Source organism: Salarias fasciatus, chromosome 6 (assembly GCF_902148845.1).
Source record: "Salarias fasciatus chromosome 6, fSalaFa1.1, whole genome shotgun sequence".
NCBI lineage: Eukaryota > Metazoa > Chordata > Actinopteri > Blenniiformes > Blenniidae > Salarias > Salarias fasciatus.
In genome coordinates, this window is record NC_043750.1 from 21,522,005 (window position 1) to 21,548,123 (window position 26,119).

The 26,119-nt window shown below is 44.1% G+C and overlaps 2 protein-coding genes across 2 annotated transcripts in view; one reads left to right on the forward strand and one right to left on the reverse strand.

The window, feature by feature from the left end:
* Window positions 1-172: 172 nt before the first annotated feature.
* Window positions 173-7,766, forward strand: LOC115390127 (SWI/SNF-related matrix-associated actin-dependent regulator of chromatin subfamily A member 5-like). Its single transcript, XM_030093838.1, has 24 exons — window positions 173-426; window positions 1,524-1,649; window positions 1,734-1,900; window positions 1,989-2,089; window positions 2,190-2,290; window positions 2,412-2,591; window positions 3,042-3,197; window positions 3,312-3,443; window positions 3,524-3,592; window positions 3,700-3,809; window positions 3,899-4,125; window positions 4,252-4,373; window positions 4,460-4,612; window positions 4,830-4,962; window positions 5,192-5,340; window positions 5,421-5,540; window positions 5,645-5,752; window positions 5,842-5,955; window positions 6,039-6,161; window positions 6,255-6,387; window positions 6,482-6,600; window positions 6,706-6,918; window positions 7,030-7,140; window positions 7,297-7,766. Exons 1-24 carry the CDS (start codon window positions 355-357, stop codon window positions 7,360-7,362), a joined length of 3,105 nt encoding a protein of 1,034 aa, XP_029949698.1. The 5' UTR covers window positions 173-354; the 3' UTR covers window positions 7,363-7,766.
* Window positions 7,767-7,854: 88 nt separating this feature from the next.
* Window positions 7,855-26,119, reverse strand: part of LOC115389778 (FRAS1-related extracellular matrix protein 2-like) — a 29,456-nt gene continuing 11,191 nt past the window's right edge. Inside the window, exons 3-24 of the mRNA XM_030093354.1 lie at window positions 21,472-21,618; window positions 20,262-20,492; window positions 20,017-20,142; window positions 19,645-19,896; window positions 16,739-16,888; window positions 16,454-16,663; window positions 15,908-16,105; window positions 15,506-15,670; window positions 15,118-15,300; window positions 14,901-15,031; window positions 13,368-13,526; window positions 12,947-13,250; window positions 12,727-12,858; window positions 12,305-12,636; window positions 11,905-12,097; window positions 11,705-11,809; window positions 11,244-11,371; window positions 10,985-11,119; window positions 10,767-10,893; window positions 10,481-10,668; window positions 9,390-9,536; window positions 7,855-9,311 (exon numbers count right to left, since the gene is read on the reverse strand). Coding sequence (XP_029949214.1) covers window positions 8,745-9,311; window positions 9,390-9,536; window positions 10,481-10,668; window positions 10,767-10,893; window positions 10,985-11,119; window positions 11,244-11,371; window positions 11,705-11,809; window positions 11,905-12,097; window positions 12,305-12,636; window positions 12,727-12,858; window positions 12,947-13,250; window positions 13,368-13,526; window positions 14,901-15,031; window positions 15,118-15,300; window positions 15,506-15,670; window positions 15,908-16,105; window positions 16,454-16,663; window positions 16,739-16,888; window positions 19,645-19,896; window positions 20,017-20,142; window positions 20,262-20,492; window positions 21,472-21,618 — 4,310 coding nt within the window. The 3' untranslated portion in view covers window positions 7,855-8,744. The remainder of the gene's footprint in view (window positions 9,312-9,389; window positions 9,537-10,480; window positions 10,669-10,766; window positions 10,894-10,984; window positions 11,120-11,243; window positions 11,372-11,704; window positions 11,810-11,904; window positions 12,098-12,304; window positions 12,637-12,726; window positions 12,859-12,946; window positions 13,251-13,367; window positions 13,527-14,900; window positions 15,032-15,117; window positions 15,301-15,505; window positions 15,671-15,907; window positions 16,106-16,453; window positions 16,664-16,738; window positions 16,889-19,644; window positions 19,897-20,016; window positions 20,143-20,261; window positions 20,493-21,471; window positions 21,619-26,119) is intronic.

The following is a 26,119-nucleotide window of genomic DNA, read 5'->3' on the forward strand; positions in this document are numbered from 1 at the left end:
GTGCTTTGAAAAACGTGTAATGTGCCAAAATGTAACTAAAATTGCAGCCATTATATTGATTAATAAATTAAAAAACAAACAACAAAACAGTGATTTCCGACAGTCCCTGAAGTTAGCATCATCAAATCTCGCGATAGAACACGATACCGGCTACGCGGGTACTATACGCGAGAAGAATCTTGCTAGCGCGAACGTGCTGCGTGTTTCCGACCGGCGAGTCTTTCATTAAGAACAACAGGATAGTTTCTGTTTCCCGGGAAAAAGTTCTATCGTCTCCGGCGGATCTTGTACAGCACCAAACGGGGAACCTAAATCCGGACTATACTCCTGAATCGAAAGGGAAAATAAAGGAAAATGTCCGAAAGTGGCAACTGCGCGGAACAGCGGGAAGAGCAGCCTGAACTTGAGGAAACCGGAGGAGTGGAGGTAACGTACAAACTGGGCTTTGTCTGCTCTCGGCGGGGAGTTTATATCTCACAAACCAGCCACTCGGGGCCGTGACTCAGTAGCCAACAGTCCTACTCTGTCATGTGGCTTGAATCCACCTGTGTTAAACTTTCTCTGTGGATAGGCGTGTGTGATGAGTGAGCCAGTTAGCCTGTTGTTAGCTAGCGGTGGTTATGTCCCTCTATGCAGGGACGTTACAGTTCTGTTTCATAAGCACTAGCTTAGCCCTGCTAGCTCCGCGCCGATCGCTACTGGAAAACTTCCCGCTACTCTTTGTTTACGCTCAAGCTACAGTCTCTCAGACGCTTTAGCATCCCTTCGCTGGCTCGTCCGCTTTGATGACAAAAGGATAGTACCGATAGCTGTTGTTGTTGGTGAGAGATACAGCATGGCTTCGGCTGCGCTTTGTCTCCAGTTCCGATCAAACACGAAGAACCCCGAATGACTTTCAGGCAGGATGGCACAAGCCTTACACACCAAAACTAAGTTGAAATGCTGCATTACTAGGAAATATACTTCAAACGCAGGCAATGGGAATAACGGTAAACGTAGAAGGTGTAACACAATCCAGTACAAATCTCAGATTATATCACACAGAACTTTAGTAAAACACCTTTTGAGGTATATGAAATCAATTGTACTTGTTTCAGCTCTCTGTTCGGCTCCCACTTGCCTCTAAAGGAAGTACGGTTGTTTACAAACCTTCAGTAGACAAAAGTGTCTGTCTTGCTTTTACCACAGTAGTTCTGATACATTTCTATTATGAAAAGCAGTTATTAAGTTCCACTAAACTTACTTTAGTTCGTGCGACAGCGTAGATTGTACGATTTGCAGCACCTGGGCGTATTGAGTTAAAAACAGTTGTAATAATAACAGAAAGCCTTCAGCCTCAAGACTACTCAACAAACTGGAATGAAAGAGATGGTCTTATATGTAGCATTTCATAGCCTAGTTTTGTCATCACCACTGTATCTTCTTGAGGCTTAAGGTTTCATTCATTCATTCGTTCATTCTGCTATTGTTGGAGCTATAAACTAAACAAGACTTTGTTTTGTTTTGTCTTTGCTTTGTCTCAGGAGAAATCTGACTCCTCCGATGCTGGAAAAGAGTCTTCTTCGGATGCCGGTCCTGATAGTCAGGATGCATCGTCCCCCTCCTCATCCAAAGCTAAAGATGCTACTCCAGGCTATGAGGAGAAAGTGGTGAGTACACACTCTCTGTGAGTTATTCAAGTGGCTCACCACTTTATTATCATAACTGAGTTAAAAGCCCTTTTCTTTCTGCAGCAAACAGACCGGACAAACAGATTTGAGTATCTGTTGAAGCAAACCGAGTTGTTTGCTCATTTCATCCAACCGGCTGCCCAGAAGACTCCCACCTCTCCTCTGAAGATGAAACCAGGACGTCCTCGTATCAAGAAAGATGAGAAACAGAACCTGCTCTCTGCCGGAGAGTGAGTGCAAGCATTTTGGAAGTTTATTTTAACTTTGGAATTTTACTCCCAATTATTTAACAGTTTTGTCTTTTGGGGGGTTTATTAGCAACCGGCATCGTCGCACAGAGCAGGAGGAAGATGAGGAGCTTTTGAACGAGAGCACGAAAACCACCAACGTGTGCACTCGCTTTGACGAGTCTCCCTCCTGTAAGCAACCATTTGTTTTATGTAGCATCGAATGGCATAATGAAATAGTAACAAAGCTAAGGACCAATACTGACCGTTTGTTTTTCTGTCTCTTCTGCAGATGTAAAAACAGGGAAAATGAGGGACTATCAGGTCCGTGGTTTGAACTGGCTCATTTCTTTGTATGAGAACGGAATCAACGGCATCCTTGCTGATGAGATGGTGCGTAATTTCTCTGTTTTAGCTGTTGTTTTTGTAATTCTGAATCTGGATTTGATGTCCTGTTGGTTTGTTTATTTGTTTGTTTCTACATGCTGCCTCACAAAATAATTTTCCTCTGCAGGGACTGGGGAAAACTCTTCAGACAATTGCCCTGCTGGGTTACATGAAGCACTACAGAAACATCCCTGGCCCTCACATGGTTCTGGTGCCGAAGTCCACCCTCTACAACTGGATGAATGAGTTCAAGCGATGGGTGCCTTCGCTTCGCGCCGTCTGCCTGATCGGAGACAGAGACGAGAGGGTAGGCAGGGTCACCGTGTTGTGATGTGATGTTTTAATTTCAGTCAGATTTCTTGAATCGTTTTGCCTGTGTTGCAGTGGATATGAAAATTTGACATATTGTTGTATTTGATGACTCAAGAACTTTGCTTTGTGCTGAATCAGGGTTTTATGTAGGAGTGCAGCCTGTAGATCAGTAATCCTGTCCTTAGTTAATGAAGTGAGACTTCTTTCATGTGTTCAGGTGATGTATTACATTCTGGTTCAATGGCCTTTTATCAGTATGTATTTAAACTTGCTTGAAAAATAGTGACTTAATGTATTTGTGACCGCTAGACTAGTCACTTGTGTTGCAGTGCATTTAAGATGGGTTTTATTGGTCTCCCTGCATGTCTAGAAACACAATTTCTGTTTGAAATCTGTCAGTTCTGTATTCCTTGTTAAAGAGATCAGATGTCTTTGCTTCATTCAGACCGCCCTGATCAGAGATGTGCTGCTGCCGGGAGAGTGGGACGTGTGCGTCACATCCTACGAGATGCTCATCATCGAAAAGGCCGTGTTCAAGAAGTTCAACTGGAGATACCTGGTCATCGATGAAGCTCACAGGATCAAGAACGAGAAGTCAAAGGTCAGGGGAGTCACCAAACTTATCTATACACTGTTTTACACACTTCGATCCAGAGTTTTCACTTCAGTGTAGTCAGTTTATTAAAGAAAAAAAACTGTCTTTGCTTCCCTGCAGCTCTCAGAAATTGTGCGTGAATTCAAGACCACTAATCGTCTGTTACTGACTGGAACGCCGCTGCAAAACAACCTCCACGAGCTGTGGGCTCTGCTGAACTTCCTGCTTCCAGATGTTTTCAACTCAGCAGAGGTAAGAGCTGGAGACGAGGCAAAGTATAGGAGAAGAAATCAGTGGTTTGACTTGATGAATAATTTTGTTTTTGCTCTCAGGATTTTGATTCCTGGTTTGACACAAACAACTGTTTGGGTGATCAGAAGCTGGTTGAACGTCTTCACACTGTATGTATCGACTCCTACTTAGCAAATGTCCGTACATTCAAATGAATGTTGTTCTCATTTTCATTAAGGGACTGAATGAAATGGCTTCTTTTTTTCCCCTTCCTCAGGTTCTACGTCCTTTCCTGCTCCGTCGTATCAAAGCAGATGTAGAAAAAACTCTGCTCCCCAAAAAAGAAATCAAGATGTATGTGGGGCTGAGTAAAATGCAGCGAGAGTGGTCAGTATCTTCATTTGTGCTCCACATCTTGACCATGTCAAAGTTCAAATGACCCCGGAGGCTGAAAGTAGTTTGTTGCACCTCATCAGGTACACAAAGATCCTCATGAAGGACATCGACATCCTGAATTCAGCAGGCAAAATGGACAAGATGCGTCTGCTGAACGTCCTCATGCAGCTGAGGAAATGCTGCAACCACCCGTACCTGTTTGACGGAGCCGAGCCGGGTCCCCCCTACACTACTGACCTCCACCTGGTGGTCAACAGCGGCAAGATGGTGGTGCTGGACAAGCTGCTGCCCAAGATGAAGGATCAAGGTGTGAGGATTGTCCAGAGGATCATTGCACAAGATCACACACGATCGTCATTAGATATTTTCTTGAGATCAGTTCAATAGCACGGTTCAATGTGTGCATTAACTAACATCCATCTCTCTTTCTTAGGTTCACGTGTGCTCATCTTCAGTCAGATGACCAGGGTGCTGGACATCTTGGAGGACTACTGCATGTGGAGGAACTACGGCTACTGCCGCCTGGATGGCCAGACGCCACACGAGGAGAGACAGGTGAGTCCCGGTTGCTTCAGCTGACGGGTGGCAGATGAGTCGTTCGATAGGAATCGAGCACAAACTGTCTTATCTCACATCAACAGATTTCCATCAATGCATACAATGAGCCCAACAGCTCGAAGTTCATCTTCATGCTGAGCACCAGAGCTGGTGGCCTGGGGATCAACCTGGCTACAGCTGATGTGGTCATCCTCTACGACTCGGACTGGAACCCACAGGTGGACCTGCAGGCCATGGTGAGTCCTTTCCACTGTGTGGAGAGCAGAACAGCTTAGGCTAAATCTACCTAAATAAGGAACACTATTCCAGGAAACATTGTTATTTTTTAATAAACCGCTTGTGTATTTTTCAGACATTACTTTCACTCCATCATCTGATTCTCTTAACAGTAGAAGCGGACACTACGATTCTGTTCAGAGGGACGATGCTTAAACTCTTGTTGTTTCACGTCAGGATCGAGCTCACAGGATCGGTCAGCAGAAGCAGGTCCGTGTTTTCCGTTTCATCACTGAGAACACAGTGGAGGAGAGGATCGTGGAGAGGGCAGAGATGAAACTGCGCCTGGACTCCATTGTTATCCAACAAGGTAAGCTGTGGCTTACAGTCAGCCCGGTGGTAGAAACTTCTTCTTCTATTGTCCTCTTGTCGGCTTCTTGGTTATTTTCGTAACAAGAAGTTTTGCAGTGACTGGAGCGAAGCTTTTTCACAGCAAGGTGCTTTTAAGAAGTAATCAAAATACAAATAAGTAAATGTTGGGTACATGTCTTCCTGCACTTTAAGAATTGCCGCTTACATCTCTATTTCTTCTCCATCAGGACGACTTGTGGATCCGAGTGCCAACAAGCTGGGGAAGGATGAGATGCTGTCCATCATCCGTCACGGTGCCACACACGTGTTTGCATCCAAAGAGAGCGAGATCACAGACGACGACATCGACGCCATCCTGGAGCGAGGGGAGCGAAAGGTGACTTTAGATCACGGCAGCAATGCTGGATAACAACTGCTGCTACTGTTTATTAATGGTTTTGTAATGTTGTGTACAAGACGATGGAGATGAAGGAGAAGCTGTCATCGCTGGGGGAGAGCTCGCTCAGGAACTTCACGATGGACACAGAGAACAGTGTGTACAATTTTGAGGGCGAAGACTACAGAGAGAAGAAAAAGGTAACAAGACGAGCCAACATCAGTATTTGACTTGGAACAGCTCTTTGTTTCTTCCCAAGAAGGTTGTGTCTTTACTTTTCTTTCCGCTCCCTCTCATCACTCAGGTCATTACCAACTGGATTGAGCCACCCAAGAGAGAAAGGAAAGCCAACTACGCTGTGGACGCCTATTTCAGAGAAGCTCTGCGAGTCAGTGAGCCCAAAGCACCAAAGGTAGGACCAGATCACTCTACAAACACTGAAGATGGAAAGAATGAAAAACGTATAGTTAGAATATCGTTCTGATGGTTTCGTTTTCCCAGGCTCCTCGTCCTCCCAAGCAGCCGAACGTCCAGGACTTCCAGTTCTTCCCTCCACGTCTTTTCGAGCTTCTCGAGAAGGAAATCCTGTTTTACAGAAAGACCATAGGATACAAGGTACGGACCGGAGCTCTGTCACTGACAGAATATAACTGTCAATGTTGATAGATGAGCGTTAATCCCTGGCTGCTTCTGTTCAGGTTCCCCGCAATCCAGACATGCCCAACTCGGCTCAGGTTCAGAAGGAGGAGCAGGCCAAGATCGATGAGGCCGAGGCGCTCTCTGAGGAGGAGCTGGAGGAGAAGGAGAACCTTCTCCAACAGGTATACATCATTTTCACACAGTGCAGCCAGTTTACAATGAAGTAACAGACAATGAGCAGCTTTGAATATTGACCAGCTTCACTCTGTTTGCAGGGATTTACGATCTGGAACAAACGCGACTTTAACCAGTTCATCAAAGCCAATGAGAAGTGGGGGCGAGATGACATTGAAAACATTGCACGAGAAGTGGAGGGAAAAACTCCAGAGGAAGTTATGGAATATTCCGGTGATTAAACTCTTCATTTCTTAACAAATCCACAAACGCTGAGCATTTTATTTCCCATGTTTTGTGACTGTAACGTTTGTCTCTCTTTCGCCAGCTGTGTTCTGGGAGCGCTGCAATGAACTGCAGGATATTGAAAAGATAATGGCCCAGATAGAAAGAGGAGAAGCCAGGATTCAGAGGCGGATCAGCATCAAGAAAGCTCTGGATTCAAAGGTACCGGGCCTGCAGCCATTTTGGATTTCCAGCTGTTTAAATGTGTTTGATCTCACCACTGCGTCATCAACTCTTACTCAATGCATTTCTCATCTCCGCATCCAGATCGGTCGCTACAAGGCTCCTTTCCATCAGCTCCGCATCTCCTATGGAACCAACAAAGGCAAGAACTACACAGAGGAGGAGGACCGTTTCCTCATCTGCATGCTCCACAAGCTGGGCTTCGATAAGGAGAGCGTGTACGACGAGCTCCGCCAGTGCATCCGCAACTCACCTCAGTTCCGCTTCGACTGGTTCCTCAAATCCAGGACTGCCATGGTGAGTACTGTCTGCATGCGCTGACTTTTCCACTTCGATGCTTTCATTCATACGTTGATTTGTTTTTGTTTTTTTTCTTCTTCAATCTGTATGTTTTTGTTTGTTGTGTAGGAGCTCCAGAGGCGATGCAACACTCTGATCACACTGATAGAGCGAGAGAACATGGAGCTGGAGGAGAGGGAGAAGGCTGAGAAGAAGAAACGTGGCCCAAAGACCGGTTCAGTAAGTCACAATTCCATCAGCGTTTACTGGAGTAAAACTATGGTTTCTAAAGTTTTAGTGGCTTAATGCATTTCCAAATGAAAGCAAGCCTTCTGTTACTCTTCAAAGAGATCGAATAAAACTGGTGACATTTTCTAATAACTTTTCTGTTTATAGGCCCAGAAACGGAAGTCGGAGGGAACCGCAGACGGCCGGGGACGCAGAAAAAAGCTCAAGTTGTGAATCTGTTGACATCCTGCAGTGTCAGCATTTGAGAGCGGCGGCCAGCTCCGGTGTCTTTAGTCCTGGTGTCTGTGACAATGTACTGTGTAAAAAAGAAAAAAATTCCCTGATGGACCGACCTGGTTGTATTAGGTGTTAGAAAGTACTCCTTTTTACAAGCCTGCCTTGTTGTCACTTACCTAAACACTGCAGCTGTGCTGGTTTAGTTTTTGGTTGCTAGATTTTTTTTTTTTTTTTTTTGTACTAGTACTTAATTGGATTACATGTATTTATGCCTGTTGGTTGTACCACATTCCATTGCTTGAAACAATATGTACCCTCTTTATTTTTAAGAATTCATTTGTTCTTATGTGGAGTAGAAAATGTCATTGTTGAGCTTTTCAAATAAACCACCATTTTTTTTTTATAAAAAGGCCACGTGCACTCTGTAAATCAGACACTGATTCAAAAAAAAAAAGACATTTATATTTGGCAGTTTAAGTGTACATACATCCAAACGCTTAAAATCCTCACAATATGAATAGGTCAAAACAGTGGGCACATTGTTTTATATGATCTGTCACCTGTAGAGGAAATGTTTATTCTGCACTTATTTTTTTCTGTACTTGATCAACAAAGATTTTAGAGTTCTTAATTTTTTTTTTTCAAGTTTCACCAGGGTGTAGTAATACCTTTTCTCATAGTCCTATATTGATATGTACACAGACAGCTTTGCATTTGATTTCAGCCACAAAATGTATAAAAATGAAATTCTGCATTCTCAAGACTAAAATAACATTTACAATCCCTTTGAGTGACTCTGTTGTGGTACTATCATCAGCAGTGGTCACACAGACTGCGAAAATTCATCAGTCACATTATCATTCAATTGGATCAGTTTCATCTAACATTCAAGCCATTTCGCTTTACTCTTCATACAACAAAATGATGATTTTGGAGAAATTACAGTAATAATAAAAAAAAAATAAAATTTAAGTGTGAATGTAGAAAAAATGGTTTCCGTTCATGAAATCCAGGCAAAGTTGTCATTTACTCACTAATTCATTTCACTGACTACATTGCATGCATCTGCGAACACTCCACAAAGAGCAATATTTTACAACTTGGCATACTGAAACAGGAGAGAATCATTGATAGGGGCTTTTACATACAGCATGTTTTTGCATAGACTGCACCTAACCTGCAGTACAGTGAAAATCTAAAACTTATCAGAGATCAGTAAGCCTCAAAGCTGTTACATTCTCTGTGTGTGGGCCCTAAGCACCAACATCCTTTCTCTGTCCGCAGGCCTTACTGGGCTCCATTCAGTGCTACACAAGTTGGGCATCGAAGGCACAGTGGTGGGGAGGACTATCAAAGTCTTTTGAAGGGGAAGACAGATTTTACACCTCAGAGCTGTCTGAGCTGCTCCACATATTCGCTGGGCTGCGACTGTAGCCGCTGTAGGCGGATGAAGTGGAAGTGGCATAAGGGGGGAACTGGCTCTTCTTTTCACGCTTCTTGCGCCACAGCAGCAGGACGATGATGGTGACAATGATGCAGATGAGGAGGATCAGACCTGCAATTCCCACCAGCATGGGCACGGTGGTGGAGTCAGCAGGCTCTCTCCCCGAACTCTCCAGCAGGGGGCGCTCCAGGAGAGAGTCGCGGTTCGGGGACCAGGGCTGGCGCTGGCTGACCACCACACGGTCAGCTCGGTCCAAAGCTATGTGCTGGATGTTGGTGCCCCGGTTGTTGTCGACACCGATGTCCTGGGCCAGAGCGGGACCGGAGAAGGACGAAGCGGCCCGACGGTGGCGAGAGACTGCACTGGAGGTGTCCGGTTGCTCGAACGTGGAGATACTGTGATGCAGGTACTCCAGGCTACGTTTACCAATGTTGCGGTTGGCATTTTCTCTGGAGCGGACAGTGTAGATGGCATGGATGAACCATTCTCGACCAGCAGCCACCTGAAGGATAGAATACCTTAATTCTCTTTTTCTCTTTGTATGAAATGAACCTGATGCAGGGAGAGAATTATACTATACCTGGAAAAGTGGAGAGGAAGACAGGGTGAAGCCATCTGACCCTGGCTGTCTGATCAGGGACAGAGCTCCAGGTGTGTCCAAGGCGAGCGTGGCTTTGAAAGATACGTCTCCAAATGCAACAGCTTGAGTCTCCGGCTGGGCTTTATCCTGCAAGACAACAAACGCATTCAGCCACTACCTTCACGCTCATTTGCCTTCTACATCTCCCGTGGGTTGTGAATCTTTTTCCCCAATGTCAGCTGCGATCTGCCCTATGCTGTAGTGGAACCAGAGTGGGGGCAAGGGGGCGGTCTTCCCAGGGCCCACAAGGTCATCGGGCCCCGTTTCATGTGATGTGTTCACATTTACTCGTAAATAAATTCTTATAATAAAATGTGCAGTGTGTGCGAGAAGGTATACGCCTATGATTGTGGGCTCCAATTTGCCAATTCTTACATTACGACTGTCCATGAATGCATCAGAGCTGTAAGCCAGCGCTGATTGGCTGTGCGGCATGAACGACTTTTTTTCTTTGCACTTGATCTGAACTCTTTGGAGGGAAGTTAAACAGTATGCTAAACACTATGCTAACAGCTAGCGGTACTACCCAAAACCTAACATCAGAGCCATTGGTGAGTCAGTGAAACCTTCAAAAATATTATCTTTATCAGAATGCTGTGGCCTTAAACACCGTATTTGAATTTGCCTTGTGTTGCCCTCAACTATAAGAGACCGCCGAGTCTATTTTTTTTCTAATATACGTGAATTCCAAAAGATATAGATAGCTGTGTCTATATCTATCTGAATAGATTGTGTAATTTTAGACCAGCTGTGTTCATTTTATATTTAAGCTGTATCAAAGATGGTACAGATTTAGCCAGTGAGTTTTTAATCTCAGTTTTCAGCACCATGGACAGCGGACGCTCTGAGATTGACACTTGTATTAATTTTACCATTCAAACAATACCTCATGCTACCATCAAACGACACACTGGGCGCGTCGAGAATGCTCCGCCCCCTCTGTACTGAGACCCACGCTCCGCCTCTGGCCCTATGTTAGGTGAAGTGTGTGTATCGGTGGTGGATGAGTCAATGGATGTGAGACATCTTACCAGAATCTTGAACCTGTACAGCAGAGATGGGGCATCTGCCAGGCAGCCATACTCCTTGTTTGTAGGGTTGTACTTGGGAACGTAGCCATCAGCTCCAGTGCAAAGGAAAACCTTCTCAATGCTGCAAGAGAAGGACTCGCCCAGGTTCTGGACAGGATCCACCATCACACGGCCATATATCATGGAGCCTGGAAAAAAAGAGGGGAGAAGAATTAGGAGACTCTTTTGAGTGTCTGATTGTAACTGTGATGTTACTGTTCGCCACTAGATGGCAGAAGTACACTACCTTCTGAAAAAGCAGCGTCAGTCCCTTCCCCAAAACCCATGGAGCCGTCAGACAACCACAGCTCCCTCTTGGACAGCAGGAACATCTGAGTGTTGAGGCTGAACTCTGCTGCTACAGGGTCACTCACCTTCACAGAAAAAATGTGCACAGAGCAGACGATAGTTTGAGCAACATGCAGGATTACAATGAATTCAGTCATTCAGTCGAGCGACTCTAACCTGCTGGAAACGGATGTCCATATCAAACGTAAGAGGCTCTCGTGGGTGGCAGACAGGTGGGATACTGAACTCCCCATTAGGAGACGCAATACAGGGGGTCAGTTTGACCGTGTAGGTCCCAGAGTAGTCTCGCACCTACAAGTAACACACATGCACACACACACACACACACAAAGGAATAACTTTAAAACTGCTCATTTTCTTACTGCCTTCACTTCTTTCTTATAAGATAAAAAAAATAAATAAAAAAATGTCTCACTGCAAAATCAGAGACAAAACTCCACTGCTGCATTGGCTGGTTGTATGTGGGCTCAGTCCTGACCAGGGCGAGCGTGAACGTCAGCCCAGGGTGGTCAGCACACATCACCATGGATGACACGCTGGTCCCTAAAAACAAACATGTATACAGTCATATATCTTCACAGGCGCATTTTGTTCGACCTACACCAGTGACAGTGTCAACCTCTTTATTTATAGAGTGACCTCTCACATTGTTCTGAGCCGCTTGCAGCCTAACTGTACATGCTGCAGGGTCATTCTGACATTTGCTGAAATGACCCTCAGCACTTTCACACAGGAAGACCCCAGAGGTGCAACTCCAGAAATAGATGAAGAGGGGATGTGGACCACAGGGTAATCTAATAGGAGGCTGCTTGTATAGAATGACCCCACAGGATGAGATTGGTGTGTGTGATGTCTGTGCGGGTGTCACTCTCATACCTGGATGAGACATAACAAACTGGCCCCTGAAGCGTGCCTCGGTCTTGAAGTTGACGACAAGTCGTCCCTCCTCGTTTATGCGCATGCTGGTAGGATACATGGCTCCTGTGGGGACATAATAATAACAGATTGATATTTCTGTCTTTTTCCCCTTCCCCATCTGTGAAGATGTACAGCAAACGATATCAGTGAAAGCATACCTTGCAGTTCTGCCTCAGGTGGACTGCCAATGCCGTCCTGCCACAGAATCGCCGTGTCGTACACAAACGTGAGTTTGAGCTCTGACTGCAGGTCAAAGTGCTGCCAGCCTCCGACGGCCACCGGAGAGTGGAAGACATAGGACACAAACAGAGGGACGCGCAGAGTCACGTAGGACTGGACCAGGTTAAGTACCTAGACAAGGGGCAAAAATGGAGACAATTGCATCACGAGGTACTTCGTCTCCTTCGTTAACCAGATGCATGTTGCCGTTAGATCATATACATGTTTTTGTCACCTCCTAATTTCAATTAGGTGTGACCAATCTGATCAGAAAGAGGTGTTTACATGATGCCTTGTTAACTGGATCTTAAAACTTTAAAACCTGTATTTATTTCCTACCTGTCCGTCAGTGCCGATGGAGCCCCCACAGTCATTGAGCAGCTCGGACATGTCGTAGTAGCTGGTGAACTCCCACAGACATGCCTCTAAGTTGAGGTTCCTGTAGAAGCGCAGGGAGTTTGTTGAACGCATGATGGGACTGTACTGATAGGGCGAAGTTTCCCCGATGATTTCAGGGTTCTTTGTCGCATCTGTGATGAAGCCATAGCCGGTCTGGATTTCATTGAAATCCAGCAGGTTGGAGCAGCGGTGGTTGCCCACACGTGTGCCGTCTGGACTCAGGGTGAGCTCGAAGTTGGATAGAGGTCTCGTGGAGATGACGGGCAACATGCCTGTTAGGGGAGTAAGGTTTGGTCTTGTTACACTGGATATTTTGTGCTGAAGTAGATGAAAATAAGAGGTGGACAAGAGGTGCTGCTCACCATCCATGTGAGGCATGTTGACAGTGAGTTTGATGAGATTGGGGAAGTCTGGATCATCTGGGCCTGTGTAGCGAATCTTTGCAGAGAAAGGTTCAGCACCAACTGTACCTTGTATCCGAGGCTGACACATACCTGCACAGAATTACAGCCACATTAACAAGTTATCCAACATACAGTATATGTCTTCATCTCCTCAAAATGATGTCTAACTTCCACTTGCCTTCCTCTTTACTGATGATAAAAATGGGACTGGACAGTTCGAGGCCTGCATCTCCATTGGCATTGAAGGCTCTGGCAGCACACTGAACCCTGGAGCCAGCCTGGAAGTAGATTGAATCCAAAGTGATGGACTTTGTGTTGGTGAAGAAGGTGTTGGTGTCCACCTCCCGCATGGGGCTGGTCACTCCGTCGGATCCGGTGGGGGCACTGATCAGCCAGCGGTACTGCGTGAGAGTGTCGTTGATGTTCTCCGCAGCGCAAATGGAGCCCGTCTTATCGAAGTCGTGGTACTTGGGGTTGCAAGCCTGTAAAGAGGATAAATATGAGAACAATATCAATTTAATGGCAAAAAATTATCTGAAAAAATTATTACAACTTAGACTTATAAAGTGCTGGTAGAGTTCAGAAGTGCACCGACTTACTGTCACACACACAACCGGGTATCCATTGGGTGGATTAGGCCTGTCTTTGGTTTTAGCAGTGTCGTCATACATGAGCAGGGAAACCACATGGGGAACCGCAGGGAACGTGACATCTGCTACACTGTCCATCTCTTCGATGTAAACAATGGCCTTGTTCATCTATCAACAGGAGAGAATTCATTTTCAGGTTGACAACTTTGAAAAGGAACACTGAATCAGATATGAGGCACACGAGGCCATTATATCTATTCTGTTAGACCTGTTGAATACTTTCAGGATGAAAGTTAAACCACATTACTACCAGATGTCAATGGTGAATATCAAATAAAAAATGTAATTCTAAGTTCACTTTAAGAAATAAAATGATTATGACACACACATTGATGAAATGAACAAAGACACCTTTACAGAGACAGAGAGATACTTTACATTGAATGAGTTTAACTCCTCTTCTAGAGAGGATTGCAATTTTTGTGGCCACATTTGAGGAAGCAAACTTGAGCACTTTTTATGGCTTCTGAGTATTTGTTAAGCACGATAACATTTTAAAAATGGCTCTTGTGGCCTTTGGTTGTCTCTGGGTACCTGGCCTATGAATTGTGGGGGAAACTAGAGCCTGTGAAGCATGTGACCTATCCTTCAGGGTCAGAAATCATGATGTTTAGATATCAGCACTGTCAGCAATGCAAACCTCAAGTGTCTACTCTCCTTTAAAGGCCAAATTCCTGATGTGCTTTGCAAATTTCAAGTTGTTTATTTAATATATTTTACACCTCCAAGTTAAGGTCATGCAGGTTTGAAGCTATCTCACAGAAAGTGGGTGAAAGTCAGGATCGACTCTGGAGAGTCGAGTGAGAGGAAGCAAACATAACATAAGCAATGCAAGCACAGGGAGAATATGCAAACTCTCTCAATGTAGCTTTTCTGTTCTTGGGTCCTGTCCAGTTCTTGACATATATGAGAAAACGTAATGACTTTTCAAATTTTAAAGTGACACAGACAAGTTATTATCAAGAATAATGACACTTGGAATATTTTCAAATTCCCCACCTTTGATTCAATATTGTCCAAAGCAAATCTATTCACTATGCCATTGTTTTGATAAGCATATTTGGATGAAGATACAGCTAGAGAGACTAAAGTAGTTGGAAGCAGTGGACTCATAGTTCCACAGTTCAATCCCAGTATTTTAAGCAGCAAACAGTTTGGGAGGAGATAACTAATTTCTGTCACGTGATCAGTGCATGCCTGAAGTGGAGTATATGGGTAGAATGTCACAGTTCTGTTTATAGGTTTGTCTTCTCTTTGGTCCGACTGGGACATTCCCCTCTGCATCTCACTCCAGAGGGAAAAGCTTTTTATAAGACGGTGGTCCAGGCGTGCTGACAGCATTGCCAGCTGCCGCCTGCCTATTTTAACGCCGGCTGACATGACAGAGCGCATGTTCATGTGTGTTCATCTGCAGACTCACTGCTGATTTACTGTATATTTGTTTATGACCATCTGCTCGTGTGTGTGCCAGGCAGCTCTCACCTGTATTTCAGCCACCATATTGTCATCAGGCTTCATATGTACAGTAAAGGCCTCTCTCATCTCCCTCTGGCCGTCATACAGGATCTCGATCTCCACAAAGTGCTCCTTGTCGCCCTCCTTGAACTCCACATCTTAGACACAGACGGGTGAAAGAGCAGCTTCTCACATCAGGTTTCGGTTACATTTACCCTTTGAATCCCCTGAAACAAGTTCTCACCCTCTGACAAAGGGTTGTAGTCCTCTCCAGAGTTTGCAGAGCCATCCTTCGTGTGCACTCTCACCACTGAGAGCTTTGAGGTGTCTCCAAAACGCAGAATAGGAATCTTCACCGTGGCCACGTCACCTTTCACCTGTGGCTCACGCACGCTGTACTTGATCTCAGAGAAACGGATGATGGGCTCTAAAACAGGTAAGAAATTGAAAATATTTTCAGTGGTAGTGATCTGAACTCAAAAGACAACAGAAAAAAACAAACATATGTTTATCTCAACAGCATAGAGAAAGGTGTAACTACATTTGTTGCTTTAACAACACATTCTTGTCATTATTCAGACTTTTGGACTCAATGGCTCTTTCACAGTTTCTCATCTATTAAATTCACGTACTGTCTTTCTCGTCCGTCACCGTGATCAGAGCCTCCTTCTGTTCGCCGATCGCGGCTCCATATGGAGACTTGCTCTTGGGGGTCCCCAGCACCAGGCGGAACTCCTCATCGTCTTCATGGATAGAGTCGTCCATCAGGCTCACTACACACGGTTTCTCTGTCTCACCTGGGAAGTAAATGTGTATGTTTAATGTGATCTTCCAACACAGCAGAGATACCATGAATTATCCGCACTGGAAAAAGTAAACATATCAGCTTTTAAATAAAAGTGAAGTAGTTGCATTGTACGACAACACCTACAATAACTTTGATTTCACTCAGAATTTCTCAGGGACCACTCCAAACCAGAATCCAGCAACATAATTGACAGTGCAAACAAAAAGAAGAAAGAAAGATGTCTCGCCTGGCAGAAAGGTGATAACTGAAGCGTCAGTGTTTGGCCTCTCGCTGTAGTCCATCATGACCTGAGCGGATGCTTGACGGGTGTAACAGCGCACTGTGGACCTGAGGCTGATGTCTCCACTGCGGTACACGATGGCTTTTACCTCTCCGTCAGACTCATCCACCTTGTAGCTTCCCTCTTTAAACTGAACCTTTGGCACTGAAAAGACAATAAGGGAGGATGATGAGAATGTGTAAACTTTTGTCTGTAAACTTTAATTGAATCAGTCACACACTATGCTGTTACTGATTTAAGAACATTTTCACTCAATCACATGAAGAATCAACCACTGACACAGCGATATTTGATGATAATGATTTTACAGTTTATAACCCCATACTACAATCTGTCATGTTTGTGTTTAATAAACTAAAAAAATTACACAATTTACACATAAAAGTGATTTTTAAGTAAAATGTCAACTTGGGTGGTATTATCAAATGGAAGCAGTGTGCTTCAAATTGTTAAACTATGAAACAAAGTTAACACTTTACATTCAACACTCACAGTCAGTGGTGGTATCGTTGATGGTAATGGTGGCCTTGCTTGGTTCTCCCAACACAGCATTCATTGGCATCCTGAGCACCAGGTCAAAGGTCTCGGGCCCCTCGAGCTCGGGTTGACCCAGGTCATCCAGGATGGTCACTCTGAATGTCTGCATCGTCACTCCGGGAGCAAAGTCCAGGTTGCGGCTGATACCAACATAGTCCAGTCCAGCTGGCACACAGGGAAGGCACAGTTTTAGTTTCACTGTGATTGTCATACAGTAGTCAGCTAAAGTGTTCACGCTACCTTCTGCAGAAAGAGGCTCGCTCTTCCTGGAGCGAACAGTGACAGTAGCCGTCTTGGACAGGTCGGTACCTGTCCTCCAGACTTTCACCTCAACATAACCCGAGCTCTCCTCCACGACATACTCAGGCTCCCCAAAGTACAGCGCCGGTTCTGTTGGAGTTCAAAATAAGGGGAAAAGCAAACAAGTAAATGATAACATACAAATTCCATCCTGTGTCATTTTAAAAGAAAAATGCTTACTGAGCTAATTTGATTCAAGTTTTCTTTCAAAGCTGAAAGGCTGCTTTTGTTTTCCAGGAATATATTTAAGCTACACATTAGCTAACTTTGCAATCAGGAAGACATTGGCATAAATAGCTGAGCAAATGCCCTCTCATCTTTGTCTCAGCACAGGAAGAGAGCTGTCATCCATCTCATCCTGTCCTCCCACAGTCCTCTTCCCCCACTTATCTAAATCCAGACAGCTCCGTCTGAACTTTACGCCAAAAGATTGAGCATACGCCTGAAGGATAAGGCCGGTGCTTGTACCTGCACCCGGAATAATGCATAAGTGAGGGTATGTTCCCAGTTTGTGATGATAGAGGAGCTGATAAGACTCTTGGTCAGCGGGGTCGGACGGCAGTGACAAAGAGGCAAGCGCCCACTTTGCAAAGGCAAGAGGGCAAGAATTCAGAGAGATGGAGCACATTGTCAATTTATCTGTCCTCACTTGTGAATTAAGCAGGTTTTCATCACTCAGTCAGTTCTCTTACTGATCAACTGATAAGATTCTGGCTTTTGGCTTCTTGGTAAAAAAAAAAACAAAAAAAAACAAGCTTGTGAAAGTGTGAATAAATTGTGAACCAAAGTTTGAGGTGTTTATTTTACTGCTTGATTGGTAGGCATCGAAGCTGACTGGTGCTAATTCATATTTAACCTATCTATATATCAACTGCTGGTCTGTCCAGGGTGTGTGCCCTGCCCTCACCCATAGTTAGCTGGGATTGTTGTGCCCAGTTTGGGTATTTTGTTTATTCACAAACAATATCCAGGTTGACTAGAAAATGCAGTGACCACAACAGAATTTTGTTTTCATCAGTGTGCCTGATATTTTTGTAGAAAACTGGAGCTTATTTGGTCAAATACTAAAAGTTTGACTCAAAAATGTCAGAGAGATCAGACTGAGACACGTTATCTTTCTTAATGAAGACGTTCCTGATCTCTGATATTTTAGAAGAAATGTCACATCACGTCTCAGATTCACTCAGATGTCGATGCTGTGATGGACAGCTGATGGCGAGGGAGGGATTTCTGGCACGCTTTCAGGGCTTTCAGCTAAGACAGCTATTTAGTACGCCGAGGGGCGGGGAGACGAGGGAGGGGTGAGAAGTGAGTGCCAACATGGCAACCTTAAGATCAGTGGAAGGAAGAATCAGACAAATACAGTAACAATGGAGGCCCGATGCTGGCCTGAGTCCAAACCACAAGTTTACTCAGGCAGACAGATGGGTTTACTACACACACACACATACACACACACACGCACACAAGATACAGACACTGAATCAGATTTATGGGGTGTTGTTACTTCGAGACCCACCAAGAAGAAGACCCTCAATAGTTGCATGTTTGGGAATGGAGTCTGCTTATTTATGCATAAAATTGTGTTTGTACCGTGAAAGGATGGCAAATAGCACGATCAAATGATGCTAAAGGTCCTAAAACAAAAACAGGAAGAGTAAGAATTTCCATCTATTAATCTGTTTGCTGTGCTTAAAAAAAAAACTTTGTTCCCACTTAAGTTGAGATGCTGCAGTCTGTGTCGTCTACCAGAGAAGAAAAACATGCCACTCATTTGGATTTCCACCACAATAGGCCCTGTCTCTCCACCACCTGCCTTTTAGTCCCTGCAGACAAAAGGATGCCCTCTGTTTCCCCCTGAGCTCCCCTGAATGCCAATGAAGACTGGGGGTTGCTGCCGGAGGAGCACAAGTCCTTTCATCTGTCAGATAACATCCACAGAGGTTGCCATTTTTCCACTCAGCACCTGTCCATTGTTACCTCGTATGTAACGTCCAGAATGGACGGAGCCGGGTGGATAAGTGAACGGATCATGTAAGCGGAGCTGATGGACTCAGTAAAGACAATAAATCTGAAAATAATGTCGAGCCACTGAGGCCAGCGCAGCATCCAGGGCTTTTGTTTGGGTGACTGCGGTGAACATGCTGCTGTCTGTGCAACTCTGGAGGATTAATGGCACATGGATACCCACATGGAAAGGCAGTGCATCAAAGAGACCTGAATCAACAAGATCACACACACACCTGCCACCTTCTGAAGCGCCATAACCATCACATGCAGTGCTACTCTTGTTAAACTTGTATTTATATCTGTATGCATAAATCCTCGTCAAAGCTCAGAGACAAAACCAGCTTTAGGAAGAACAGGAGTTCACTGGTCTCGCAAAAGTGTGGCAAAAATAACAGGACAATAAGTCATTTGAGTCCCAAACATAAGGTTAGGGTTAGGAGCCCGCTCTGCACTACTGAGTTACTGTATCATCAAATCTTCAAATATAACACTCCAGTAAGATCACTGTTATTATTAGATGGTAAATCATCTCAATTTTCTTGTTCACTCCTTAAAGCTCATGTGTAATGTGATAGTATGCACCCCCTTCACTTGTTGATTGGTAAATTGTTATTTGGAATAAACAATTAAAACATGTTTTAAACTAATATTAAATTTTCCCACCAACTATCACTTAAAGTGGCCCCTTCATTAGTCAACTTGTCTTTTCACTTTATCATTGGACTTTTCAGCTTGTCCATCCGTCTGAATGCAAATCTTGTGGCCACTCTAGCAGGACACAGTCAGATCATTTCACACTGCAGGTAATTTTGGTTCACAGGTGCATAGTCGCTCACCGTCATCGCTGTCTGCCAATATGATGACTTTGGCCGATGGGAAGTTGGCGCCCACCTGGCCTCCCATGGGCATACTGAGGCTGACGTTGAAGCTCTCCTCCTCCTCGTACAGCGAGTCGTCGATAATGATGATGCGGCAGAGTTTTTCTCTCTCGTCCTTGTCGAAGTGCAGCACGCTGTTGTGGTCCTCCGGCCGGGTAATGTAGTCGGAATAGGACAGCACAGTGCTGGGTATGGTGCCAGTGGCCGAGGCTGAGGAGTAGCGCGATCAGAGGGAGGAGGGCATTTAACTCCTATTCATTCAGAAACTTTTGTTTTCGTTCCTGCTCTGTTTGCCACGTTATACAACGTTTCAGCACAGACTCGTCTCACCTTGCTGAGTGTAACACACCACCATGAGTTCCTGACTGGCATCTCCGGAACGGCGAACCGGCACCAGCAGCTCTCCAATGTCCTCCTCTATCTTATATTCTGCTTGAGGAATGAAGACAGTCGATTCTATATCAGAGAAACAAAACAAAACACTGATTAATTCCCCTTTGAACAACTTTTGGAAAATCAAAGCAAATTTTCATTGGAAGACCTTTTCCAAAAGATTCAAACTACCCAATTCCTACCATCTCCAGGATCCACAATCTCCACTGTCGCTGTGTCGGGAAACTCCAGCACCGCCATGACGGGGTCTGACAGTTGTATCTCGAAGGTTTCTGAAGTCTCAAACTCCTGGTCTGTGAAGATTTTCACCTTCCAGGTGGCTGTGGTCTGGCCCGGGTTAAATTGGACCTGTTTCTGTGATTTGCCACGGAAGTCCTTTTCTGTTTCGGCTGTGCCGTCCTTGGTTGCAATGCCTGAGTGAAAAGGAAGGCAAGAGGATTGAGCTTTAGGTGTGTGGTGTGTGTGTTTTTCTGTGTGTGCAGGTTAGCTGAACCTTAGCTTGTGTTACACAACAGTGTTGCTTAAGTTTGCCAAATTAGTTTATATTTACTAATTGACTCTCAAGTGCTCCTGCTTTAGTTAACCTTGGTGAATAAGGTTTTTTTCTTCTATATTTTAGACCATGTCTTCTTTTCTCGTGTGTTATGGCACATAAGCCAACCATAAAAATTTAAATCAGCAGCATTAAAGCAGAGGCTCATTCAAGTCATGCTGCTGAACTGTGGATCCAGCTAAAGTCAAGTATTTATGATTAAAAGAAAAAATAATTTCAAGGATAAAGTCTATGGAACTTTAGCATTCGCATTCCTCTTGCACGTTCATTAGTGCGGATAGTGACAGATGCAGTTATAAATCGTTTGCATGCAAGTGTGTGATGCAGCCAAACAGGCAAGCATGCTGACATTTCATCATGACCTTTCCATGGAAAGGTCGTAAGTGCTGTCAATTGAACCACTTTGAGAGACAACAGGGGAAATGTAGTAGCGGACGTAACGAGACGGCAGGAAGATTTGCACCTTCAGGGACAGGCTGAATTGTTAGTGTGGTGTTTGACTGTGGGGGTAAACCTGAGGCCATCCCGCAACCTCTAACGGAAACATGAATGAATTTCAAATATGAGGGCATGTTCATGTTTTATTGCAGGTCTGGCCTTTAAAATGACAGATAAATAACGCAATAAAGAGCAACGAGACAGACCCAGGCGCCAATGTTTCATTGTTAAAATGTCAGTTTAAGGGTAATGCTATCATGCTTCATATCAGGTTATGAGAGGCAGGCAAAAGTATTCTGAAGGTAGTTTGTTATAAACATCAACGGGTGGAGAAAAAACAAAAAACCAAACTGCAAATATATTATATCCATAAGCCAGACGTTTTGTGGGTGAACACTTACTGACGAAGGACGTTTCTCCCAGGTAGCCCCTGCGTTTCAGCGTCACCTCCAGGAACTTTGCGTCCTCGTCCACTAAGTAGTACTCCCTCTCCAAAGAGATCCAGGCCCAGTTCAGCCTGAATGGCTGAGGCTTCAGTTTATTTCCACCTAAAAGAGAGAGCAAAGAAGAAACATGACATGCCAGCCGATTCATTTGAAACTCTTTAGTGCACAATAATCTATTTTGTTCATATTAAGACTCAGTGAGGCATATAAACTGCAATCCGCTAGAGGCTCAAGGATAAGAGGAATCAAAGGGGCTTTTTAATTTTGGACTGGAAACATGATAACTTAATACCAGGGCTTCCCTAAACCCCACTTCACCGTGCCTGCAGGAGAACTGCCTTCCTTTTATTTTTCTTTTGATTCCCATTCGCCACTTTTTTCTATTCAGTTTCATTTGTATTGTACGTATTACAACACCTCACAGCATTTTGCAAGAAGAAAAAACTATAACACTCCCCACTCATTCTCAACAACCCACCATGATCAAACAAAAGTGAAAATGTAAAGAGAAACTGCCTGTTCTTGTGCTGTCTCAGTTCCAATGATCAGCAGTGTGTGATAATGAATGTAAAGTTACATATATGCTCATTAAAAAAAAGTCTTATGAATTGGCCTCAATTAATCACATGTGAGCCTCGTTGTTTTGTCTGTAAATAGGTTGCAGGGTGTTTTGAAGCTGTCAGATTTTGTTCACTGAACTACTGCAAAGTGCGACACACATTCAAAACCAACCCCTTCTAAATTTAACTCAAGCAATCAAAAGATGATCCTGGTATCAAAGGGATTTTAATAAATTGGGTTTATACCATCTATCATCTTTTTTTTCTTTTTAAAGGGACATGAACTACAACTGTGGAAAAAAAAAAAAGCCTGGTAAATTGAACTTTTTGACTCGAAGTATTTGAAGTCGTCCAGCTCTGATCCACCAGAATTGACCCAATTCCTGATCCATACTATCTCATGACTCGCATAATCCCCCTGACTGTCACTTCGATTTCTGATCAGAGGCTGATACTCGCCACTTCAGAGACATTTAAGATGCCGGACTCTGTGCCATAATCTGAATATTTTTTCAACGGCCTAGTGTCGCTTCCTTCAGTGTGATGAGCCTGGTGACCTGTGACTTATGATGTGAAATGGGTCAGGCTGGCTGGATTCTGTGGATCAGCAGAGGCTACCGAGGGGCCGGCTCCCTTCAGTTTTGCACGGCTGGTCACACTGATAGTGGCCATAATGAGCTGACTCTGAGATGACTTGTAAGACGGAGGGAACTTGATAGAAGGTAGGAAGTTATTAATTTAACAGAACGAAAGGCTGTTGCTGTTGGTCTCAAAGACGATGAAATATAAACTTGAGCTAGACATTACACGGTGCACAGAGACAAAAGGAACCTCTGCTTGTCTTCACAATAAACCGGCGTTGAGCTGAGATTTGCCTCAGTGAAAAAGAAAGTCTTTATGCCTTGTGACTGAGGAGAATGAAAACACTGGGGGGGCTGAGTGTGGGTATTCAGGGGGGAACGGGGCCCACTTCCTCAGACCCACATGTCAACAACGAAGCCAAACTGAGCCGGTGACAAACCACGCTCCGCCGACAGGCAAGGGGCATGTTGAGATGGAGCTGATAGCAAGACATGAATCTTCTGGAATAATGTTGTACTGCATGTCTGATGGAATCAGTTACCTGTAGATTATCATGAAAAAGGTTGGAGACATGTCCAACAAATTGGAGGGCTTCTTATTTCTCATCTACAATGAACAGACGGACTCATGAATTCAGCCACTCCTACTGCGAAGTCGGTCAAGCCCAGTGAGCAAAGTCAGCCTCAGACGTGCTCCTTGCTCAGGTTTCCCACAGTCATGGCTAAAAATATAGGAAACATGCATCATGTCTGTTTCTGTTCGCCCCGCATTTCTCAAGTGTAAATGCAGAGGCTAAAAGGGTTTGGAAAACCCACAGGTTTGTTCTATTCTGTGACATTAAACTACTGAATGAATGTACCTGCAAGGATTGATAATCTTGTTTTCAATTTGCACTAAAGAAGGAATCGAGGCTGTGCTGGTCCTGCAAAATGCCTTCATTCCAGCATCATGTACAGTTACAGAGAAAAAAAATTAGCTTTGACAAACTTCAATTATCAGATCGTTTCTGCGCTGGAGAAAGTGTGTCCTGGCAGCCGGCCCCATTTGAAGCTGATATGAGGAGAAGCTTAGTCAGTGGCTATCATCAAGGATTATCAAATGAACACGGCCAAGACAAAAAGCTGCTTCTGTTTTGGCATCGAGCAATCAGGCAGCTTTAGGTTTCTATCCTCCAGCAAGGAGACAATGTGGTTATTATGAATGGGACATGAACACAGAGGCTGCTGCAAAATACAGCACTGTATCACCTGCAGTTTTCTGAAAAAAGGATGGCAGGATTTTCAGATTGCTAAATTAAATGTATGCAACCTTTTAAAAGGCCAAAATGGAGTGTGAGAGAGTGGCTTCTGTTTGCTCAGTGGGGTTTTTACACTGTGTGGTCAACAGGTGATCTTCCTTTGCCGTACAAACAGTACATGTGACTTCTTTGGTCTACTGTCCCTGTTTGAAATGCTTCGTTCATATTGTTTTCCCAGTTCATGCACAGCCTCCCCCGTGCAGCTTTCCAGCATGAATAATATCAGTCACAATTTCAGCCTCTCCAAGAGACAGTCTCAAGAGGGGGAAAAACCAGCAGAGCTGTTTTTTTCTAACATCAAAGATTTCGCTCAGTCTTTGTACCGTTGCCCCAAAAAACTCCCTTCCCGCCAGATTATGTGGAGTAGAGTGACAGCTGTACTGCACAAACCTCCTCCCCCTCCTCGCTCCCCGTCCTCCCTGCGTCGGCATTGTTCGTTCAGGGGAAGAACAACTGAGAGGGACAGCAGGCCGCAGTCTGGGTGGGCCAGATCTGCCACCACGGCCTGCCTCCCTGCCTGCCTCTGCATTGTTCACAACAGTGTAAGAGTTAGTAATCTTGCTTCTCTGACTGCTTTTTGTACGTGTTGTCAGACACTGAGGTCGGAGACGATATGGGTTTCAGTAAATAAGAACCAGTCAGGAGGATGGACTTTACACTGTAGCATCGATATGGGATCCTAGAGGAAGATGAAAAAGGGTTCAACTTTACTTAAAACAGAAAACAAACAAAGAAACCCAAAAAAAAAAAAAAAAAAAAAAGACCCTGGAAAAAATTGGTGGAGAAGTTATCTGACATGATTTAAATTTGACTGATGGCAAACTTTATGACAATTTTTATGACTTTCATACTATATCAGGCTGACGATCAGTCTAATCTGAGCTGCAACTGCCTGGCTCAGCTCACATTTCCTGAAACTTTTCAAACTGACAATCATCGTAATTTCTGCTGGGATGAAAAGCTTTATAGGGCACATATATTTCTAAATGACCCTGTTAGCAGCTGTTTAATAAATTAGTTTAAGTATGATTAATGCTGACTGCTGACACTGGAGCGAAAAGAGTATTAAAGAAGTATGATAATGTTTTCCTGCCTCAGTTCTGACTGAGACCTGCACATAATTCAACTTAAAATCTATTCACAACAGTGTGAACACAGAGTGCAGTGACGAAGGGATGGGGATTCAAAAGAATCAACAAAGTAAAGAAACATGCAAGAGATTATAGCGTCAGATTTTATCCAGCACAAGTGTCCTTTGACAGCACATTCTTCACAAGCTTTCATTTACACAGCGGCGCTGCCGGCACCATACATAGATGCAGCAGGATAGTGGGTCAGTCCGGAGATATCGCTGGTGAGGAAGGTCGATATGAGACTTTGACGTCCGTGCGCATGATGCAAGGAAGAGCAACTATCTAAGAATATCCTCATCAAGTGACAAGCATCACCATTATTGTGTTTCCTCATCAATCATCCTGTTCATATTAATACTGTGGAGGTTCCAGGCAGCTATGCTCACAATTTAAATACCACTGATATCAACTCTGGTCAATAACTTACATACAAACTAAATGTTTTTTGAAGTTCAAACATATTAACATTAAACATTAAAGCTGACTTTTTTTCCTGTAATTGCTTATGAACTGATTAGCCTAGTTTCCTCTCATGGTTTCCAGGAATTCTTTTGGTCAGGAATGCTGCACGATGTGATGTATTAATATCTGTAATCATTCCTTTCAGACATTTGCGGCACGTGTTTCACATCGCTGCTTCATTTCAGGACACTGAGACAATCTTCACGGGATGTTACAAATAATCTCCATCCAGGAGTTACATCCTCTTACTTGCAACACTTGGCTTGGCGACACACATGCTTGCAACATTTAAGGAAATCCAATAGCATAACAAATGTGACAGGTGAAAAATATTACATTTCACCACAACATATGCAGGATTAATGACACAAGAAGGGCAGGTGTGACAAAAAAATGACAGACTATCACGCAAACGTCCCAAAGTCTGCCCAAAATTTAAAAAACTGAAATGAGTATTGTTTTTGGGTACTTTTGTTTTAACCAGTTGCACAGTTTTACAATTTCTTATGTACATTTTTATAATTTCATCACCGTAGAAAGGCAATGAAAACAATTCTATTCTATTCTAT

Bases quoted from the DNA above. Each gene is read 5' to 3' on its own strand.
- LOC115390127 (XM_030093838.1), top strand. From the start codon at position 355: ATGTCCGAAAGTGGCAACTGCGCGGAACAGCGGGAAGAGCAGCCTGAA. The intron at 3,444-3,523 runs GTAAGAGCTGGA...TTTTGCTCTCAG, and splicing joins ATGTTTTCAACTCAGCAGAG to GATTTTGATTCCTGGTTTGA. The intron at 7,141-7,296 runs GTAAGTCACAAT...TTCTGTTTATAG, and splicing joins GTGGCCCAAAGACCGGTTCA to GCCCAGAAACGGAAGTCGGA.